At 42.9% G+C, this 22,621-nt stretch overlaps 1 protein-coding gene across 6 annotated transcripts in view; it reads left to right on the forward strand.

The window, feature by feature from the left end:
• Aatf (apoptosis antagonizing transcription factor) overlaps nt 1–21,137 on the forward strand; it is a 101,195-nt gene extending 80,058 nt beyond the window's left edge. For 2 of the 6 annotated variants that reach the window (XM_070027125.1, XM_070027128.1), the window contains one exon: nt 20,868–21,137. In XM_070027125.1, the coding sequence (XP_069883226.1) occupies nt 20,868–20,931 (64 nt within the window). In that variant the 3' untranslated portion in view covers nt 20,932–21,137. Of the gene's footprint in view, nt 1–9,723; nt 9,819–10,652; nt 10,788–11,799; nt 11,890–20,867 lie in introns of those variants that run through there. The other 4 variants (XR_011373047.1, XR_011373048.1, XM_070027126.1 and 1 more) reach the window with 4 other exon arrangements.
• The last annotated feature ends 1,484 nt before the right edge of the window (nt 21,138–22,621 follow it).

Raw genomic sequence — 22,621 nt, forward strand, 5'->3', positions numbered from 1 at the left:
GTTTTGTTTTACAGTTGTAAGTAGTATTAATTACTTGTATGAAGATGTTTCATTTTGACATGTTCATCTACACATATAGTTACCTTTTTTATTTATTTATTTATTTATTTATTTATTTTATTTTATTTATTTATTTATTTATTTATTGTTGGTCATAGGCCCTGAACCATGGGTGCTGTCCCTGAGCTCTTTTGCTCAAGGCTGGCACTCTTCTGATTTTTTGGTGGTTAATTAGAGGTAAGAGTCTCTCAAACTTTCTTGTCTAGGCTGGCTTTGAACTCCGATCCTCAGATCTTAGCCTCCTGGGTAGTAGTTAGGATTACAGGCATGAGCCACTAGTGCCCAGCTAATATAGTGGATCTTGATCAGACTTACTCCATCTCTCATCCCCTCTTTCTTCTTCCTCCTTTCCCAAGCCAATCTCAACAAGCTTCATGGTTCTGTTTTCATATACGTACATAAAATATTTTGACCTTCCTGCCTTATACCCTCACCCAAACAGGACCCATTTTATATTCCTGTCTTTTTTTTAGTATATGTTAATTGTTCAGGCACATATCTTAATTGAGTATAAATATTTCCCTTAAGGATTTGTGTTTTTTTTTAAATAATTTTTATTGAGATTAAGTGATTACATAAATTTCACAAATTTCACAGTATAGTAAGAGATAGTGATACTTAGTTATAAGTTGCAAACACATTTTCTTCATAATGTAAATTGTCATTATCATGGTCTATAATGTTTGTGAATTCTATGAGCTTTGACAAACAGCTATTTAAAGCTTTTGTTATTGGCTGTTCAAATATATCTTTTTTTTTTTTTTTTTGGTTGTGGGTTTGAACTCTGGGCCTGGGCACTGTCCCTGAGCTCTTCAGCTCAAGCACTCTACCACTTGAGCTACAGCACCACTTCTGGTTTTCTGGTGGTTAATTGGAGAAAAAAGTCTCATGAGGGGTGGGAAGTTGGCTCAGTGGTAGAGTGCTTGCCTTGCATGCCTGAGGCCCTGGGTTCGATTCCTCAGCACCACATAAGCAAAAAGAAAAAAGCCGGCTCAAGTGGTAGAACACTAGCCTTGAGCTGAAGAGCTGAGGGACAGCACTCAGGCCCAGAGTTCAGGCCCCACGACTGGACCCAAAATATATATATATAAAAAAAAAAAAGTCTTATGAACTTTCCTGCCTGCTCTGGCTTTTTGAACCAAGATCCTCATATCTCAGCCTCCTGAGTAGCTAGGATTACAGGCATGAGCCACTGGCACCTGCTCAAATATATCTTACCAGGTATCTTTTATATCATAACTAAGTAACTTGAAAGTGGGTAGGCAGATAGCTAAGATTTTTACCTTTGTCTAGATTAGTCACTCATACATATTATTAATATGTTTTCCACAATGATCACTGAGCTGGCATTAGATTACTAATAAATATATGCCATTTCCATTTCTGAGTGTAGTCATTCTTTGCTCTGATTCAGCCACCTAAGTGTGCCATCCTGTTTGTGCTAGGCAAGGGATGAGCAGGGTAACAACATTGCATCTACTTGCTCTAAGCCCTTCATGGACATTTTCATTCAGTCCTTATAGGAAACCTGTGAAATGCTCAACATCCGTATTTTATGATGGGAATACTAAGGCATAGAGCAATTAAGTAACTTGCCCAGATTAAACATCAAGTAATGGAGCTGGTACGTGCATGTGGTGCAACTTCTAAGAAATCAGCAAGCTTTTAGAATATTGGAAATAGTGTGCCAGAGGGAAGTTGTATATACCCATATGTACACACCTTTCAATTAAAAGCTTTTTTAGAAAATAATTTAAAGTTGTTTTGATTGAGGTTTTTTTCTTTCTTTCTTTTTTTGTGGTGGTACTATTGGATCATAGCTCCTCTGCCTTTTTATTGTTGTTGGTTGTGGGGCTTGAACTCTGGACCTGGGCAGGTCCCTGCCCTCTTCAGCTCAAGGCTAGTGCTCTACCACTTGAGACACAGTGCCACTTGCGGTTTTCTAGTGGTTAATTGGAGATAAGAGTCTTATGGACTTTCCTGCCTGGGCTGGCTTTGAACTACAATCCTCAGATCTCAGACTCCTGAGTAGCTAGGGTTATAGGCATGAGCCACTGGTGCCCATCTCTTCTTCCTTTTTTTGGTAGTTATTTGAAGGTCAGAGTCCGATGGACTTTCCTGCCTACTCTGGCTTCAAACTGTGAACTTCAGTTCTCAGCTTCCTGAGTGTTTTTCTTTTTTTCCTTTTTCTTTCTTTTTTTAAAAAATACTTATTCTTATTAGCATCAGTTAGTTGTACAAAGGACATTTTGACATGCCCACTTAAGCATATCATGTATCTTGATCAGACTCACCTCTCTGTCACTTACCATCTCCAATTCCCAAACTAACTGCAATAGCTTCTTTTGTTAATTTTCACATTTCATACATACATTCAAAAAGTATGCAGATGAAGCCGGGTGCCAGTGGCTTACTCCTGTAATCCTAGCTACTCAAGAGGTGAGGTCTGAGGATCATGGTTCAAAGCCAGCCTGGGCAGGAAAGTCCATGAGACTCTTATCTCCAATTAACTACTCAGAAAACCGAAAGTGGCACTGTGGCTCAAGTGGTAGAGTGCTCACCTTGAGCTGAAGAGCTGGGGGACAACGCCCAGGCCCGGAGTTCAACCCCCATGACTGACCAAAAAAAAAAGTCTGCAGCTGTATCTCAATTCTTTTAACTTGTTATTTTTTAAAATTATGTATTTATTTATTCTAGTTTGGTATCAAACCCTTGGAGAATTTTCTTTAACAATGCACAAAGGTTTAACTGACTATAATATGCTGTTTTAATTTATTCTTTTTAAATTAATTTACTTTATTATTATATAGAGGTGATTTACAGAGGGATTACAATTACATGAGTCAGGTAATGAGTACATTTCCTTTCATGCAGTGTCTTCTGTTCCCTCTCTCTCTCTCCCAGTCCCTCCCTCCTGTCTCCACCCATGAGTTTTGTTGCTTTCATCACTGTCCAGTGAGCTCCACTGCTGCACTTTTCCATTCTTCTTCCCTCAAGTTCTGTAACATCCCCCAGCCCATTCAAAGATGGACACTTGAATGCATCATACATAAGATAAAGAAGACAGAATTGTGAAAAACTACATACTTAGAAAAGATAAAAAAGAGAAGTCTCTTGTTTCCATATCTTGGAGTTTGTTTCAATATGTATATTATTTTCTATAAATATGAAGAGACACTTCGGCATTCCGTCTTTGTGTTTCTCTCCTAAGAGCATCTTTTGGTCTCACTGTGTGTGAGTATCTAGAGTCCTGTATATCATCTCTCAGTATATTTTAGATCTAATTTCCACTTATCAGAGAGAACAGATTTTTTTCTTTTGTAAAAAATATATTCCAGCTGGGTGCCAGTAGCTCAAACCTATAATCCTAGCAACTCAGGAGGCTGAGATATGAGCATTGTAGTTTAAACCCAGCCCCAGCAGGAAAGTCTGTGAGACTTTATCTCCAATTAACTACCAAAAAGCCAGAAGTAGTGCTGTGGCTCAAGCTACAGAGTGCTACCCTTTAGCACAAAATCTTAGGAACAGTGTCTAGGCCTTGAGTTCAAGCATGCGTGCGTGTGTGTGTGTGTGTGTCTAGGCCTTGAGTTCAAGCTTGTGTGTGTGTGTGTGTGTGTGTGAGTGACCTATCAGTCATTCACATTTTAGTATGGATTCATTAATTCCCAAACCTGCTCTAATTCTTCTGGTTAGATCCTAGGCATTATAATCAGCTTTGAATTCTGATGCATCATATTCAGTCACTTTGTTCTTACAATTCACCTCTGCCAGAGTTAGACAGATGTCTAACTTCCTTAAAGACACTATCTTTTATCCTCTGATTAAAAACAATGCATGTGCACTCGAAGCATGTTTCAAGTGGTAGAGCACCAGCCAAGCAAGCCAGCAAGCACGATCATAGCTTTCAGTTTAAATCTCTCCACTACCCAGTGATGGGAGGGAGGGAATGAGAAGGAAAGAGGGAACAGCTTAAACTAAGCAAAAGGAAAGAAATGTATGTATCACACAATGTGGAAGAAATAGTTGCATTGTCAAAGCTCATAGAATTCACTAACATAGACCATGATAATGACAATTTGCCTTGTGAAGGTTAAAATGTGTTTGACTTTAAGTATCATTATCTCACAATACTGTGAAATTTATGTAATCACTTAATCTCAATAAAAAATTATATTTCCAAAATGTAAAACAAAAAACAAACCCTGCCACTACCCTCTCAGTAGAGCTAGGAGTGTAGCACAGTGGTAGAATTACCTGTTGCCTTGTAGTTTGGTCCTCAGCACTGCAAAACAAACCACTTTTTGAGCCAAGTATGAATGGCTCACACCTGTAATCCTAGCTGCCTAGCTACTTAGGAAGCTGAGATCTGAGTATCTCTGTTCAAAGACCAGCCAAGGCAGATACCCAAAATACTCTTAATCTCCAATTATTAGCAAAAATCTTGAAGTGGCAAACACACACACACACACACACACACACACACACACACACACACACACACACACACACACACACACACACACACACACACACACACACACACACACACACACACACACACACACACACACACACACACACACACACACACACACACACACACACACACACACAAATGCAGTGCATGCTTCTGGAAGAAAACTTGAGCTGGGTGCTGATAGCTCATATCTGTACTCCTAGCTATTCAGGAGGCTGAGATCTGATGATCATGGTTCAGAGCCAACCTGGGCAGGAAAGTTTGTGAGACTCTTATCTCCAATTAACCACCAGAAAACTAGAAGTGGAGCTATGTTTCAAAATGGTAGAGCACTAGCCTTGAGCAAAGAGTCCAGAGACAGTGCCCAGGTCCCACATTCAAGTCCTATGACTGACAAAGAACAAAAGAAAACTTGGAAAATACAAAAAGGATAAAGAAAACTTCATCAGACATCCTGCTATTTTTTTCACATAATTTTTTGTGTATTTTTGTATAGACATGCATAGTTGTTTGCATCTTTTTTTTCCTAGTTAACTTTGTATTATAAACCTTTTTTTTTTGGGTCCGGTCATGGGGCCTGAACTCTGGGCCTGGGCGCTGTCCCTCAGCCCTTCAGCTCAAGGCTAGCGCTCTATCACTTGAGCCACAGCACCACTTCCGGCTTTTTTTCTTTTTGCTTATGTGGTGCTGGGGAATTGAACCCAGGGCCTCAGGCATGCAAGGCAAGGGCTCTACCACTGAGCCACCTTCCCAGCCCCTATAAACCTTTTAATGCTATTTTTTTATTTTTGTCAATATTAGCACATATTAGTTGCACATAGGTTTTATTGTGACATTTCCATATGCACATACAGTGTACCTGTCAATTTTACCTTCTTTCTTTCTCTTATTCCCTCTGCTCCTTCTAAAATCAATTTCAATGGGTTTCCTTGTCTGTTTTATATATGCATATGGCCTTGCCCCCTACCAGAGTCTGTTTTTATTTACCCTTTCTTTTCTTTTTTCTTTTTTTGGTGCCAGTCCTGGGGCTTGATTTCATGGCTTGGGCGCTGTCCCTGAACTTTACCCCTCAAGGCCAGCATTCTACCACTTATGCCATAGCTCACTTCCTGCTTTTTGGTGGTAACTCAGAGATAAGACAGACTTTCTTGCCTGGGCTACCTTTGAACTGTGATCTTCAGATCGTAGCCTCCTGATTCAGTAAGATTGCAGGAGTGAATCGGGGTACCCGCCTGGCTATAGTTATTTTAATCTATATTCATTGTACCAGGTGGTTTTATCCATAAATTTCTCACATGAAAGTGCCATTAGTTGGGCTGGGAAGGTAGTTCAGTGGTAAAGCGCTTGCCTTGCATGCCTGAGGCCCTGGGTTCGATTCCTTAGCACCACATAAGCAAAAAGAAAAAGCCAGAAGTGGCGCTGTGGCTCAAGTGGTAGAGTGCTAGCCTTGAGCTGAAGAGCTGAGGGACAGCGCCCAGGCCCAGAGTTCAGGCCCCACGACCGGACCCAAAAAAAAAAAAAAAAAAAAAAAGTGCCATTAGTTTTAAGATCATGTCAAAAATGAGATATTTCATTATGGGATATTTATTATTGTTGGACATTTCAGTTTCTTTTGTTTATTTTTATTTCTCTTCAGTGCTTCAGTGAATATATTTGTATAGAAATCAGTGAAGATCTTAGAATCGGAGTAATTCTGAGTCAAATATATGAACTTTTGACTGATTCTTGATAGGCTAGATTATTTCACCATGTCTTTGCCTTGTGAGGCTATGTCATTGTGCCATTGCCAATAGAGAAGAGTTAGTTTTTATTTTCTATTTTAGTATGCTGTGTCATCACTTACTTATTTGTAAAAAGAAAATCACATAGCAAATAATAGGACTTACAGTGTAGGAAGCACTGGGTTGTTGTCTGATGCATTTCACTATAAACTTGAAATTTATCTCTTTACAGCATATTGCTCAGTGTCCTCCATTTTGCATTTCTCCTTTCTGTTTGAGTCCAGATCTTTCTTGTCCAAACTTTTATCACCCTAACAGCCTCTAACTATCAATTTGACCTCATGGGCTCTGCATATGTCCAGACTTGCCTTCTTCACATCCACTCCTCTTTGCTGTAAAACAACTCAATAGTTTGGATCCCACACTGAAGGCCTTCAGTATTTGGTTGCCTTGCTACCATCTTTCTTGTCTTTGTCATCTGTTGGAACAGCATGCCCTTATTCCATTCGGGTGGGGCCCTGCTTTCCCAGAACATGTCCTCCTCCCGTTCCTGTCTTCATTCTGCTTCCTTAACTTGGAGGGGCTCCCAGCCTATCCTCCACCATCCTTTCCTGTGGAGGTGTTCATAACTATTTGAAATTACCAGCCTTTTGCCAGAGGACTCTTGTGATCCCCATACCTCATTTGGTGGATGGCTCTTTCTCTGCTGAATCCTCCCATTTTGCATGTTCCTCCCCAATGCTTCACAAAAACACTAAGATTTTTTTTTCCTTGCTATGAGTGTTAACTTACAAGTTAAAGAAGATATGGTTATGTTTATTATAATTTTCTATCTGGTGTTATCAAAGCATTATGCTTATACATTTGAAATAATTTGTTTTAATTCTAATTGTATCCTGCCTTATGTAGCATTTTTTTGTAGCACAAGTATTTTTGCAAGACTTTATATGGGGTCTTTTTTCAGTGCTGTCAGCCTGCTCAGAGCTTGGGAACTGGCTTGGAATTCTTGAACAAATGGTATATTCTCTGGTCTTCAGGGATAGTACAACCCTGAGATATCCTCTCTGTGTGCCTTAGTGGTTTTCTTTTCTTTTTGGCCAGTACTGGAGGAGAACGCAGGGCCGCACACTTGCTCAGCCTGTTTGTTTACTCACTCAGCTGGTGCTCTGCCACTTGAGCCACAGCTCCAGCCTGGCTTTTGTGCTAGTTATTTTGGAGAGGGGGCTGTCTCCTCTGGATTTCAGCCTCCTAAGCAGCTAGGATTATAGATGTGTCACTGGTACTCAGATTAGTGTTTTTCCTTTTAAAGTGCCATTCTTGCTCACCAGTTCTAGAGAATAAATATACTCTTTATTTCTGAGAAAGGACTGTTTTAAACGTGGTATTTACAGATATTTATTCAAATAAACAATTTGTGTTACAATGTCTGTATATTGTGCCATTGTCCCTTTGCCTACGATACAGACCTATCCATATCTATGCCATCTTATAAACAATTAGTTATAGACTTCCTTTCCAAAACTCCCCCAAAGGCCTTCAGCTTAGAAGGCTATATACAAACTGACTGCTGTGATTATTTTTACTAACAATCCTAAAAGATTGATGAGAAGAAGGATTTTTGCCTCTTTTGCTAAAAGCTTTCTGGGTCATCTGACTCCTTCTATTTACTGTCCTTTGCTCTGTGAACGCTTTGCTTTATGTCCATATTACATAGTGTTGAGCACCAGGTTGCCTCTTCATTCTTTGAGGTGTGTGCCTCCTTTCTAGAGCGTTGCAGTTTGAGAGCCTACCTTTAATTTATTTGTAGCTCATGGTCTTGTTGGAAAGGCACCAGAAAGGAAGAGTGTGGTTTGTGGGCTTCTCATTTCTAGCCCTTCACTTAGAAGGTTTTTGAGGTCTTTTTTACTAGGATGAACTTTGGGAAAAGATTTTCTAAGAGTACTCTTACTTTTCAATCACTTTCCTGAGCTCTATATTCTGCAGTAATCCTCCTGGCCAGCTTGTCTGTAATGTTTGTACCAGGCTTGGTTTTTGGCGACCCTCCTACATGGAGAGCACCAGCAGGACTTTATGATGATCACTTATACTTCAGATCAGTGTTTTGGACTGCTTTCATGATTTAAGAAACAAATAGAAGTTCTGGAATGCATTGTGTATAGTTACCTTTTGTGATTTTTAGTGTTGGCATTAAGTGTCAAACCAAGAAGGATCTGTAGAAAAAGGCACTGCCTCAGTGTGCACTGAGGTCCAGTTGCTGGGAAGCACCTGTTTTGGGAGCTGCTGTTACTAACTACCCAGGAAATGAGGCCTGGAATGAGCCATAGCCACACCTTGTGTTTTATCCATGTCTCCCTCTGGGGAGTGGAACACTTTATAAACATGAACTCTTTTACCCTCTGGGCACCTCCACTTTAAAGGTAAATAAGACTGGAGAGTCTTTCTTTTCCAATATAGATGAGGAAACATCAGCCTGAGAGGGAAATTACCTGAGCCCAGATAGCTGAGGTGATCAGTAGTAGGCCTGCAGGCTATGGTGGCCCCCAACATTTCCTGTGCTTTCTCCTCTGCTTTTCAGGGGGGTGGGGGCTGGGCCTTTGTCTCTAGTGTGGAATGGGAAACGCTGCAAAGACGAGCAATTGTTCTTCAATGCTTTGTGCTCCCTTATAAGAAAGAAGAAATCAATACACATTTTCTCATACACACACTTGGCAGCACTCCGTCGCCTCTACCACAGCTCGATCCTGTGGCAGAGGCACAAGTATGCAGCACCACAGGCACCCCAGCTTCCAGGGGAAGAATTGCAAACTACTCATTTTGTACTTAGCAATCAAGCTTTTTAAAGCCAGCAGTGTAAGCAGCTGAGGCCATCAAGCTGCAGACTGCAGGCGCTCAGTGGTGCCACTGGTATGGGAGAGATGGTCTTGTTGTGGATGTGAAAAGAACCATTGGAGAAGGGTTACCTGACCAGCACTAGCACAGAGTTGCCTTTTGCAGATCTCCCTCCCTTTCCTTCTCCCTCTCCCTCCCTCCTTCTTTCCCTCCTTCCCTCCCTCCCTCCCTCTACCTCCTTCCTTCTTTCTCTCCCTCCTTCCCTCCCTCCTTCCCTCCCTCCTTCCCTCCCTCCTTCCCCCCCCCTCTCTCTCTCTCCCTCTCCCCTTCTCCCTTTCCCTCCTCCCCCTCCTTTTTTTCTCTTCGGTGTAGTTCCTGGAGCTTGAATTTAGACCTTTCTGTTTTGTTTTGTTTTGGTGGTTAATTGGAGATAAGACTCTTATAAACTTTCCTACCTGAGATGGCTTTGAACCCAGATCCTGGAGTCTCAGCCTCCTGAATAGCTAAGATTACAGGGGTGAGCCACCAAACCCAGTTCACATTCCTCTCCATTTCCTTAGAAGAGGAGGAAGCCCTTTGAAGGACACTAATGCAGGCAGCAGTTCCCATTTTCTTTTTTTTTTTTTTTTATTACAGGTGTGAGCCATGGGTGCCCAGCTTCTATTTTTTATTATTTTTTCTTTTGCTTATGTGGTGCTGAGGAACCGAACCCAGGGCCTCATGCATGCAAGGTAAGCGCTCTGCCACTGAGCCACCTTCCCAGCCCCCCATTTTATTTTTTGAGTAAACTAAGTTAGAGCTCTATTTCAAGTTGAGTTTAATTTTCTAATTAGAAAATATGGTATTGATCTCTGAAACTTGGCTACAAGTTAAATGTAGCGCTTGTATTTACAGAATCTGTTGCCATTATGTATAGAAATGGCAGACAGGACAGCCTTGCAGGGCAGAGTAGGTGCAGTTATTTTCAGTTGGCAGAGTGGCTAAAGATTGTGTGGGAATGGAGTTCTGGCTTTGGCGACCTTCACACGGAGGAGATGGTCAAAGCAGAGAACAGAGTTGCCAGGACAGCAGGATGTTGGAGGAGGACAGGGCTGAATGTGGGAGAAGAGCAAGGAGGATGGAGAGGAGGACTGAGCCTTGGGCAGCAGGTAGACGAGCTTGCTCCTGCTGTCTGTCCAGCAGTCCCTCTCCCACTCAGATCTGTGGACTGGCTGTCTTGTGTTTGCTCAGCAGTTCCTGTTTTTGTATTTGGATTGGACTGTGTTTCTAAGCAAAAAACAAAAACCCTCCCAAATTATTGCCAAACATAAAAGCGAGAGTGCATGGCTGAGACTCTCCAGGCTGATCGTGAATCCCCTCACTAATTTTTTTGCATGTTTTGACCCCCCTGAAAGTTGAAGTTCAGTGAAACAGGAGGTGCATCCTGTGACGCCCCCAGGTCCAGGGTCACGGGGCAGCAGTCCTCTCGTGTATACCAGTGTAACTGGCATCATCTCCCTTCCCTGCTTGCTGCTAGAAGAAGTGATTCACGTCTAAGCAGTGAAGCATCCCCTTGCTTTTAACAGGAGCTGTTAGAGGGGCTGCTGTTTGAACAAGGAGCTTCATCTTCCTGAAGCCAGCAGTCACAAAACCGTAAACACAACACTGGCCAACTCTATTGCTACGATCACAGTGGCCTGACGTTAATATTAAACATCTCCAGCAAGGCAGAGAGCTTGTACCAGATTCCAGACTAAAAATAAAGAGAAAACCCTGCTAAAAAATAGTGAGATGATTTTGTCATCTTTCCTTTGTGAGGCTATTTGTCTTCTCTCTCATCAAATCTGTTATAAAACAGTCAAACTGTGAACGTGGAAATCACCCCAGGAATACGGAATATTAATGCACAGGAAAGGAGCAGTGTCCCTTTTGCCTGAAGAATGGCTTCTGTCCCCATTCCACCTTTTTTTGTTTGTTTTTGTTAAGTCCACTAAGGTAATTTTTAAAAGAACGTGAGTGACATGAGTGGAGCGATGAAAGTTTGAAGTATTTTTCTATCTTTGTTAAAGTGAGAGAAGATCACCAGATTTCACCCTAGGTTCCTTCTGCCCCTCTTCTCTCCTCAGATTTCACCCTAGGTTCCTTCTGGCTCTCTTCTTTTCTCCTCCTTCCCATCCTCCTCCCCATCTTCCTCCTCCTCCCCATCCTTCTAGTTCCTTTGTTTGGGGCTTGAACCTGCTTCTTTGAACGTTTATAAATCTTGAGTCTGTCTGATCTTTAGGAGATGGGCCAGAGGCCAAACGTCACCATCTATAATTTAAAGCTATAGGGCTAAAAGCATTTGCAGAGGTTTGAAGGACCTAGTTCTGACCTGACCAAAAGAGTGCACTGGAACAGACCTTCCCAAGTCTCCTTCAAGCCCTGGGAGGATGGTGATGAGAACCGACACACTGCTAATTGATGGGTCTAGTTTGCTCCAGCTTCCGGGTTGCCTGGGCTCCTTAGAAATGAGTCATGTATTGCCACCTTGTGGCAGTTTTGGGCAGCTGCGGTTTAAGCTGCCTTGTATCCAGATTTAGGTAATTAGTGAAAGGAGGGGATTCTCTGAGTCACTGTCAGCTACTTTGCCAATTTGAAACTGTTACAGATCTTGGGAGAAGGAAGGTTGCTTTCTTTTACTTCTGTTCTCTGTTTTGTGCTATTTGTGTTTTCTGTCACTCCAATTTGGTTTAGCTTTCAGTGTCATGTGCCTTCAGGAAAGGAATGAGGTGTGATTTCAAGAAAGAAGTCTGTGATCCTCTTATTGTTGGGGACTTAAAGAGGGTAAGTATGGGAGAGTTCTGCTCTGACTTCTACTTGGTTGCCCTCCAGAACCCTAAGCTTTTTGTATTCCTGACTTGAATGCTATCCTAAGTGATGCTTACTATTGATTAGTGCTGCTTCTGGCTTTGCTCTTGGGTGGCCTTCTGACTTATCCTCTTGGCAATCTTGTGTTTCCGTGTGAGTCCCATCCTGGGGTGGGCACTGCGTCACCCTTTAGCATGGAACTCTCGCCTGCTGTTTCCATCAACATATTCTTCCTGTAGGTCATGGTCACTGATGTTGATCAGGACAGTTTGGGTCAGAGCAACAGAAGGAATAAGGAATAAAAGGTAAAGGAAAATATCCTTTAGTATCCTGTGTTCTTGGGAGCCAACCACAGGGCATTCAGATGGACTCGTAGGTTCTATTGTGTTGGTTGCTATGTCTTGTGGCATTTTGTAACATTCTGGATGATTGGGCTGTTTATGCAGCAAGGACTTTGCTTAGCAATATAAAACCACCATAGTTAAGGAGGACACTGCTGCTGTCTTATTGCTGAGCAAGCAGGGATTTGGGAGAATACGGAATTCACCGCAGGCCATGGATCTGAGCCACAGCCAGAACCAGCTCAGACCCCAGGTTGCAGCACTGCACACTCATTATGTGCTGTGTGCCAGCACAAATGATCAGTGGTGTTTGGTGACTGTCACTATACATGAGAGAAAGCTGTTGTCCAGGACCTTCGGGGATTTCTGGCAGGACAGTGGAGCAGTGCCCAGCCTTTGCCCTTCGGCCCACTTCAGTTTCTGATGGTTAGAACAGGAACTTGCTTCTTCCTGGAAGAGGACCCCTTGTTCAGTACCATTTGCCAGTTTGTGCCAAATGAAAATTGCCAAGGTAACTTTCTCAGCAGATCTATAGACTGTCTGGGCATGTTGATGGGTAAAACTGAAGAGAGTGGAGCTTTGTAAAAGCAGAGAGAAGCTATTTAGACTGTAAGTGGCAGGTCTGAGGTGTAGCTTGGTGGTAAGACACTTGCTCACATGTATAATGCCCCAATTTTGAACCCCATCATTGAAAAAGAAAAGAAAAGAAAAAGGAATATAGGAGCCAATGGTGTATGGGTGTGTGTCTCTGTCTGTCTGTCTAGTCCTGGGCCTTGAACTCAGGGCCTGGGCATTGTCCTTGAGCTTTTTTGCTCCAGACTAGTGTTCTACCACTTGAGCCATGGCTCCACTTTCAGCTTTTTGGTGGTTGAAGTAATTGTGGGCAAGCTGTCTGGACTATATTTGAACTATGATCCTCAGATCTTAGCCTCCTAAATAGCTAGGATTATAGATGTGAGCTACTGGTGCTTGCCTCAGTGATGTCCTCTGTGTCCTCTGCTTGCTCTCACCCAGCTAGATTAGGCTGGTGATGCTGGGATTAGCACTGAAGATGTGAGAGTCTTCTTGGAGCTTCTGCAGACTGGAGGATTCAGTTGAGTTAGCAGGAAGACTGGTCTAGGAGCAATAAGGGCGAGTCACAGAGTGAATTCCTATGTGTCTGCATGTGGAGTAGGCTATGCCAGACTGGGTGCCACATGTTGGTGATCCTCCATGGTAGCTAGGGAAGTTCAAGTAAGCATTCAGACATTGTTTATTGAATACATACTCCTAGGTTGTATTTTAAGGCAAGAGCCATACTCATCTAGTGAGTGTTTATAAGCTTTCATAGCACTAAGTAAATGTGTTCAAAACACAAATGTGATGAAAGGTGACAGCAGTGACATCACCAGCACATTTGGAAGCACATGTTTGTCATCAGTGGCTTGAGGTGCAGGCACACATGTGAATTTCTGCATTGGCCTTCTGTCTGTTGAATTGCCTCAAATGGTTTTGGGTTTAATCCAGACTCTGCCAGACATGAATGCAGGAAGCACTGGAACCCTTAATCTCATTTTTCCTGTCACGTTCTGTTGTTCTCCCTTGGTTCTTAAATATATATATTGGGGGTTAGATTCAGCAGGAAAAAAAAAAAAAAGCCGAAGCACTGCAGTGTGCATGCAAAGTCCTGCAGCATGCAGAAGACCTGGAGGAGTAGAGAGGAAGGAAAGGCCAGGATTCCTGCTGCCTGTGCCTTAGGGATCACATCTCACTCATGAGGCAACAAAGGAATAATTTCACATTAATCAAGGGAAAGTTCTGGATGTAACCCTATTTGCTTTTTGAGACAGGGTCTTACTGTATAGCCCAGGGTGGCCTCCAACTCCTAATCCTCTTGCTTCAGCATCCAAGTTTTAGGATTACAGGCATGTGCCATCATACTCTATTTAGATTATTTGAATAATTTTAATCAGGAGATCAGCATTATTGTTTCTTGTACATTTGAAAGACTGAGGTGTGGTTCTTGCTTAGACATTGTGATCTACCTGAATAGACTTTTTTTAGGGAGCAGAGAACGGCTGCTGCTTCTGGCCAGTCCATCTGCCCTGACCACAGGAGTGCTAGGTGTGTCAGGTCGGGATTGTCTTGGAGCTTGGGTTTCTAGGCAGAGCAGGACTTGTGGTCTTAGAGAGAGCAGATAGTAGAATTCCCTCAGGGCCCCTGATGCCATCAGCTTCTGATCTAAAGTCCCACACAGACCATTTGCAGGTTTAATATGCTCCTTTGTTCTGTTTGCCCAACTAACATTGTGAAAGTGGTCGTTGCAGACATGTGAGGAACCTGCATGGAACTACAGGGAATGTGCTGGGTCCATGTGTTTGTCCGGGGGCTATATTGTTATACGTGTGCACTCACTTACCTGCCACATGCTTGAGGCTCACAGCTAGACCTAGACTGTGCCCCTGAGTCCTCAGAAGAACTCTCCAGGAAGTCTGCTCCTCACACATGCACTGCACACACACACACACACACATTCTGTCTTTATAGAAAATGGCTGCTAATCCATGATCTTTTTTTTTTTCTGAAACAGGTTTTATGATAATATAGTAAAAATATTAAATTAGAAAATGCCTCACTAAGGGTTATAAAACCTTACTACACTAGAGATAGGTAATTATCCCCTCTATAGCCTAAATGACAGTTTAAAAGAAATAAAAATGTTAGTGCTCATTACTTGCTTTTGTAGGTTGCAATAAAGGGTAAGTTAAATTTTAATTCAAGGAAGAGCCCCTGCTATCGACCTTCTACCTTAGGTCCAAGTCCTGTTAATTACTCGGTCACTTTTTTTCCAGCATGATACCAACATTAATACGTTTCTATAGACATTCCCACTGGCCATCAAGACCAAGAATGGGGATAAAGTGGGGGAAGTGTTTCAGATTAGAGGTGTGAATCTTGATTCCTAATATGATCAGCAGCAGGAGTTATGTATTTTAAAAAGCAACAGCCAAGTTAATTTGCATAGCCTTAAGAGGACCAGAAGTCGTAAACTCCACACTTCCTCTGGAGAGCCAAAGGTAGACAGGGTTAGCCTGGAGGACTGTTAGGCCACCCCCCACACAGCCCAGTCTGGGGTGTCAGGGGGAAGCGCCCTGCTGCAGATCAGGCTCACTGTGCATCAGCCTTGTGAGTGCCTCGCTTCTTCTACTTCCTGGGATGAGGTCAAGGTGCACACAGTATTTTTGTTTTTCAGATGTTTCAGCCTTTCTCTCAGTTGACTCCAGGTCTAGCATCCTCTAAGTGTGGGGAAAGCTTTGTGCTTCCTATGCCTCCATCTTTTTTTTTTTTTTTTTTTTTTTTTCTGTCGGTTGTGGAGCGTGAATTCTTGGCCTGGGCACAGTCCCCCAGCTCTTCAGCTGTAGACCAGTGCTCTACCACTTGAGCCTCAGCCCCACTTCCGGCTTTTTCTGCTTATATGGTGCCGGGGAATCGAACCCAGGGCCTTATGCATGCAAGGCAAGCGCTCTACCACTGAGCCACCTTCCCAGCACCCTATGCCTCCATCTTTATACTGGCTGTGACAAAGTAGATAGAATTTGAAGGTATAGAACACACTTGGGTTAGTGGGGCAGCCTCCCTTTTGCTGACCTTTCACAGTTGTCCTGCTTTGTACAAAGCTACTTTGCACTGTCTCTAGGTATCATGAACTGGACCTGAAGGGCAAGACCTTCAGGGTACCAAACAGGAGGCCAGCTGGAAAAACGGGTGCAGGGATTGAGAAGAGAAATTGCCCATAATCTGTATAAAGAGAACCCTGCAGGTCAGATGGCTTCCAGGTCTTCATTTTTTTCTTTTAGGTTTCTTTGTTTTGTGTTTTGTTTTGTGGCAGGATCTCTCTCTATGTAGCCCAGGTTGCCCTGGAACACATAATCCTGACTCAGCTTTCCTAGTGCCTAGATTCCAGGCATGTTTCTCCACTCCTTGTCTGGTCTTTTATTTTCACTCAAATTATAGGAGAACATGAGTTGGGTTGTCAGCTGGTAGATCATAAAGGTAATTTTGGTGGTGGCTCACTGTATGCTTTATGTTCAGAAAGTATGAAAAGACGTGATATTGTTATGACCCCTCATTCTTTTTTTGGTCCTGGGGCTTGAACTCTGGACTTGGGCACTGTCCCTCAGCTCTTCAGCTCAAGGCTAGCACTCTACCACTTGAGCCACTGTGCTACTTCCAGTTTTCTGAGTGGTTTATTGGAGATAAGAGTCTCATGGACTTTCAATCTTTAGCAGCTAGGATTACAAGCGTGAGCCACCGGCACCCAGCTCCCTCTCATTCTTATGTACTTATTTATGTGACAGTTGATGCTGGACCTTCTTTTGTTCCAGTATATATTCATCTTTAGCTTCATGAACAAATTGGAGGGAAAAGCCTCATCTGTGTCACAAACAAATGGATCTGCAGTACCATATTACATGCTCATTCTGACATTACTGTATTGTGCTGGCATTGTATATATTAGATGCCCTGATCATAATTACATAGATAACCCAACTCAGAAGAAATGCTTAATCATTGTTAAGACTGCTGCCCCAAGAAGTTAAAATATTTTTCTTTCTTTTTTTTTCTTCTTTTGCCAGTCTGGGGCTTGAACTCAGGGCCTGGGCACTGTCCCTTAGCTTCTTTTGCTCAAGGCTAGCACGTGAACCATAGCACCACTTCTGGCTTTTACTGTTTATGTGGCACTGAGGAATCAAACCCGGGGCTTCATCCATGGTAGGCAAGCACTCTACCACAAAGCTACATTCCCAGCCCCTTATTTCTATTTTTTAATTGCAAAAATTTTAAGCATAAAGCAATTATAGAAGAATAAAAATCTGTTGGGGAAGTCAAATGGAAATGCCAATTTAAAAAATAAAAAGATGGCAGAGTACTGGTGGCTCATACCTGTAGCCCTAGCTATTCAGGAGACTGAGATCTGAGGATTGTGGTTCAAAGCCAGTCCCCAAGCAGCCAGCCTACTGTTATTTCAACTACCAAGAAGCTGGAAGTGGAGCTGTGGCTGGAGTGGTAGAGTTAGTGCTAAGGAACAGCACCTAGGCCCTGACGTCAAGCCCAGGACTGGCATACAAAAATATATACTACATACATGTGTACATGCATGCAAACAAAAAGATGCTGTGAAATTTTCAAGTTAAACTCAGGTGCTAGTGGCTCACATCTGTAATCCTAGCTACTCAGGAGGCTAAGATTGGAGGATCCCGGTTCAAAGCTTGCCTAAGCAGAAAAAGGAAAGTCTGCGAGACTCTTAGCTCCTGTTAGGCATCGAAAAGCTGAAAGTAGAGCTGTGGCTCAATTGGTAGAGCACTAGCCTTGAGCACAAAAGCTCAGGGACAGTACCCAGGCCCTGAGTTCAAAGACCCAGGACTGGCATTCAAAAAAAAAAATTTTTTTTTCAAGTTAAAGTATTTACTTTTGAGCTGGGTGCCAGTGGTTCAAGCCTGTGATCCTAGCCACTCAGTAGGCTGAGATCTGAGGACCATGGTTCAAAGCCAACCCAGGCACAAAAGCGTCCATGAGACTCATCTCTAATTCACCACTCAAAAACCAGAAATGGAGCCTTGAGCAAAAGAGCTCAGTTCAAGCCCCATGACTGTCCAAAAGTAAAAAGAGTTATGTGTTACGTAAGTAAATGATGGTGGGTATCAAGTCAGTGTGGCTTAGAGATTTCATTGTATGAATTACAAAGGCTTGCTTGTAAACCTACAGTATCGTGATAATTGTATCCTTTGCTACTATTTAAAGTTACTATGAACTGGATGCAGGGTTTGTGAAATTCTTGCAGGGTTCCAGGGCTGCCACCTCCTGCCATGCCAGTCTCACCAGCACCCAGCACAAGGCCCGCGGTGCTACCCCCTGCTCCTGGAACAGAAGGTTGGACTCATGATGGCCCTGGGCCCCAAAGAGGGCTGTTCCATAGCGGCCTGATTACAGTGCCAAGGCAGAGGGCAGAGAGCTGCTGGAAAGAAGCAGAAGTAGCATGTGGCAGGTTGTGGCCATGTTGGACAGAGATGGTGCAATCTGAAATGGGGATTGAGGTGCTTTGCAGGTCTACAGTGAAGTTGCTTGAGGATGTTTCTTGGAATTGCCCTCTTGGTATCACAGCCTTCCCCTCCCCAGTGTTCTTAGAACTCAAACCACTGTGCCTCCCAGGATGCTTTGCCATAAGCAGCTGCTTATGTTGGTCCACTTTGCACACTTGAGTGTGAAGTGATCAAAGCAGTTGCATTGCTGCTGGGGCATGGAGAGAGGAAGCATTTGCTCCAGACAGTGATGGCGCTGGTGCAGGTAAGCACGGGTGTGGGAAGGCTGAATAGCACTCAGCCTCACATCTTCCTCTCAGCAGCCTGGGGCCGTACTGTCCTGAACTCATAGCAACTCCCTCCTTCATGTCATTTAATTCTGCTGTTAAGTGGCTAAAGAGATTTGTGTTTACTGTTGAGTAGGCTGGCTTATGTGGTGAAGTCTGGTCAGGGTGGTACTGCTGTTTCTGTGGCAAGCTGAACGCCTGTGTGTCTGGGCTGGTGGTGGCCAGCCACACGATGTGTACACAGGGAACAAAAGAGGTGGCTGGAGCTCAGGGTGTGCTCTCTTGTCAGCAGGCCTCAAGGGGAGAGTCTGGGCAAATTCTTGCAATAAAATCCCTGTAGTATAAATTCCCTGTCTGCCCTGGGGTCCACATCATGAGAGGTTACTTTACATTTTGCTTTCTATAGTTTAAGATTTTTCACTTTTTACTTTTGTGAAGCTTACTGCTGTTTTCTGATTGTAGCATCTCCACGACTACAATAGGATGATTTCAACAAAAGACAAAAGTTTTTGTGGGTTTTTTTTTTTTTTTCTGAACTCAAAACACTGTTGGGAAGATAGAGTTTTAGTGATGAGAGCAGAGACAGGGAGAGTGTCCTCTGAAGCCTATTTTCTTTTTTTTTTTTTTTTTTTTTTTTTTGGTCGGTCATGGGGCTTGAACTCGGGGCTTGAGCGCTGTCCCTGCACTCTTCAGCTCAAGGCGAGTGCTCTACCACTTGAGCCACAGCACCACTTCTGATTTTCTAGTGGTTTATTGGAGATAAGAGTCTCATGGAGTTTCCTTCCCGGGCTGGCTTTCACCGGTGATCCTCAGATCTCAGCCTTCTGAGTAGCTAGAATTACAGGCGTGAGCCACTAGCACCCGGCTGAAGCCTATTTTCTTTTTTTTTTTTTTTTTTCATTATTTAGAGAATACTTTATTAGTTTCTGTAATCAAACCCACGTAGATAAGACCTTACATATTTAATACAGTGCGTTTACCCCTGTACAAATGGAAAAAAATTAAGTTTAACATTTCTAGACCAATATGGCTATTAATTTCTGTACAATGCCAACTCAACACGGTAAACTGAGATACTTTTTCCAAAGTTGACAGCACAGCTAAAGTTTCCAAAAATTCAAATTATATATATGTATATATATATATATATATATTTATATTTATATAAAAGACCAATAATAGCAGTATGTTGAAGCCTATTTTCTTAACAGAGCAGACTGCTGTCTTTTGGGCTAGATCTGAAGATATCAGAGCTGGTGTAGCACTCTTCAGGGTTGTCAGCTCCCTGGATCATTGTGTTAGCTGTGTACCCCCTGCCTCCAGGAGGCCTAGTGGGACCTGTACATTGCAGACGTGGCCACAAAGCCATCTCACATGAATCTCTCCTGGGCTCCACATCTCCCTTGGGCTGAACCTCCTTTCTGCAGGAAGAGCTGCTCCATTTCCACGGAGAGTGTGCTGGAACTTCTGTCTCATGTCCCTGCCCACTTCGATATTTTCCAAACCTTGGCCGATGACTTGTGTATGTGTGTGTGTGGGCACTTGTGCACACGCTTGCATGCATGCGTGTGTGTGTGTGTGTGTGTGTGCGCGCGGGCATGCCACGTACATGCTATACTTAATACAGACAGAGGTAGGAAGTGATCACTTAATGTATTTTCATGTCACCAAGACTCTGCCATGTTAGGATTTTTCTTAATGTCAAAATCCAACTTTAGAAATAAATGTAGCCAATCACATTGCTTGTTAGGCAGAGACTAGAGAAAGCAGACTGGGAGTGGGGGAACCCTGGTTCTACTCCTGAACACATGATGGTAATTGGAATCTTGTTGCTGGGTCATTTTCATTGTTTTTCAAGTACTGCCAAGCCCAAGAAAATGTATGAAAACTAAATTATATCCCCTACATCCTATGTCTGATTGAATCCTCCTCATCGCGTGGCAGTCTCATACATCCTATTAAAATATTCAATCTTGTTTTCTTACTGAAGAGCCTGTCTGTAAAGGGCAAACTTATAGAAAACTCATTCCCTGGAGACAGGGTATCTGGCCACACTGGATTATTTACATATTTTACTGTTTGATTGGCTGCTTGTGGGTTTCATATTCTTGTATTTGTGGATAAGAGCTGTGAGATGCATTTTTTAATTACATGGCTATGTTTTCAGTTGAGGAAACAGATGAGGGTGTTTCCTTGCTTTGTAGTTTTCTTCTTAACCTTGAAAAGTTAACCAATGTGTTAACCAATTTATTTTGTTTGTGTTCTAGGACAGAGTTGTATCGATCTCTTTTTGGCCAGCTCAGCCTTCCTGACACAAGCCATGGAGATTGACATCCCCTGTCCCCTCTGCTGCTGGCCCTGGGCTCCCATCACCCACCACCACCACCTGCCTGGTGGTCCAGATGCAGGCCACCATGATGTAACGGGGCTGACTCCGAGGACATCCCTGAAAAGGTGCTCTGTTCAGACCCTGAGCTGAACAATGGAGAGCACAGGGCCCTGTCCTTTACCATCACAAATAAAGAGTGTTGTCACAATGCCACCATGTGTGATTTCTTAAGCAGCACAGAGTAAGTCTGATTTAGAGTTGTAGCAGGATGACATATTTGTTAGGAGACATTTTGTTTTGTTTTGTTTTGTTTTCTGTTAAAATGACCTCATTCAATATGAACCCCTCTACATTTTCTTTGTCAATTCATCCATTAATGGGCCCTTCAGTTTTCTCCACATTTGGGTATTGCGAACAGTGCTTCAGTGACGGGGAGGCAGATGTCCCCGGGTCTCACTCATTTCCAGGCTTTTTGTTACATTCTTAGACTGCTGGGTCATATGTAGATTGGGGTGTGTCTGTCTGAGACTTGGAGTCATGCACAGTTCCTGGACTACTACTAGGCTACATAAACTCACAACCCTTTTTATTTGACTTTTGTGGGTAGATGGATAGAAGAATAAAATATGATATATATCCACAGTGGAATACTACTCAGCCTTAAGCAAAGAATCTTGTCGTTTGTGACAGTATGATAATCCTGCAGGGCACTGTACTGAGTGAACTAGCAGGTGCAGACTCGCACCTGCCACACAGTCTCCCTTGTAAGTGCAATGTCAAAGCAGTGACTTCAGAAGCAGAGTGGAATGGTGGTTCCCAGACCTGGAGGAGGGGTGGGGACAGTGTCATTTAGGCAAGCCTCACACTGCAGGATGATTGTAGTTAATAACATGTTGTATATTTCAGAATAATAGGAAAACTAAATTGCAAATGGCTCACCACAAAAGGATAAGTAAGTAAGCTGATGGATGTGTTAAAGAACCTGATCTAACTTTAATCCATCATCTATCTTTTTTCCTATCTATCCATCTAAACATCACCTTATTCTACTCCAGAAATAAATACAAATAGGACTTCTAAATGAAAAGTAACTTTTAGGGTAGAGTACTTGTCTACCCATGCAGTAAGCCCTGGGTTTGATCCTTAGCTTAATGAAAAGGTCCTAAATTTAAAGTTACTATTACTATTTTTTGTCAGTTGTGGGGCTTGAACTCTGGGCCTGGGTGGTGTCCCTCAGTTCTTTAGCTCAAGGTGAGTGCTCTACCACTTGAGCCACAGGGCCACTTCCGGTTTTCTGATGGTTAATTGTAGATAAGAGTCTCATGGACTTTCCTGCATGGGCTGGCTTTGAACCACAGTCCTCAGATCTCAGCCTCCTGAGTAGCTAGGATTACAGGTGTGATCCACCAGCACCTGGCTTTTTAATGTACTGGTTTTTTAATCTTTATTTTTTTATTGTTACAAAGGTAATGTGCAGAGGGGTTACAGTTACATAAGTCAGGTCATAAGTATCTTTCTGGACAATGTCACCCGTTCCCTTGCTCTCTCAGTTTAACGTTATTTTTAAAAAAATATTTGTGGGGCAGGATGCTGCTTTGGAGACGGCTGCATGGCTCTGAGAACATGAGCCCTGCAGGTTGTAGATACTTGCCTGTTTGTTGCTAAATACAGATTGCTGGCGTCTCTTTTTTA

This window comes from Dipodomys merriami, unplaced genomic scaffold (genome assembly GCF_024711535.1).
Source record: "Dipodomys merriami isolate MVZ:Mamm:240054 unplaced genomic scaffold, mDipMer1.0.p SCAF_19, whole genome shotgun sequence".
Taxonomy (NCBI): Eukaryota; Metazoa; Chordata; class Mammalia; order Rodentia; family Heteromyidae; genus Dipodomys; species Dipodomys merriami.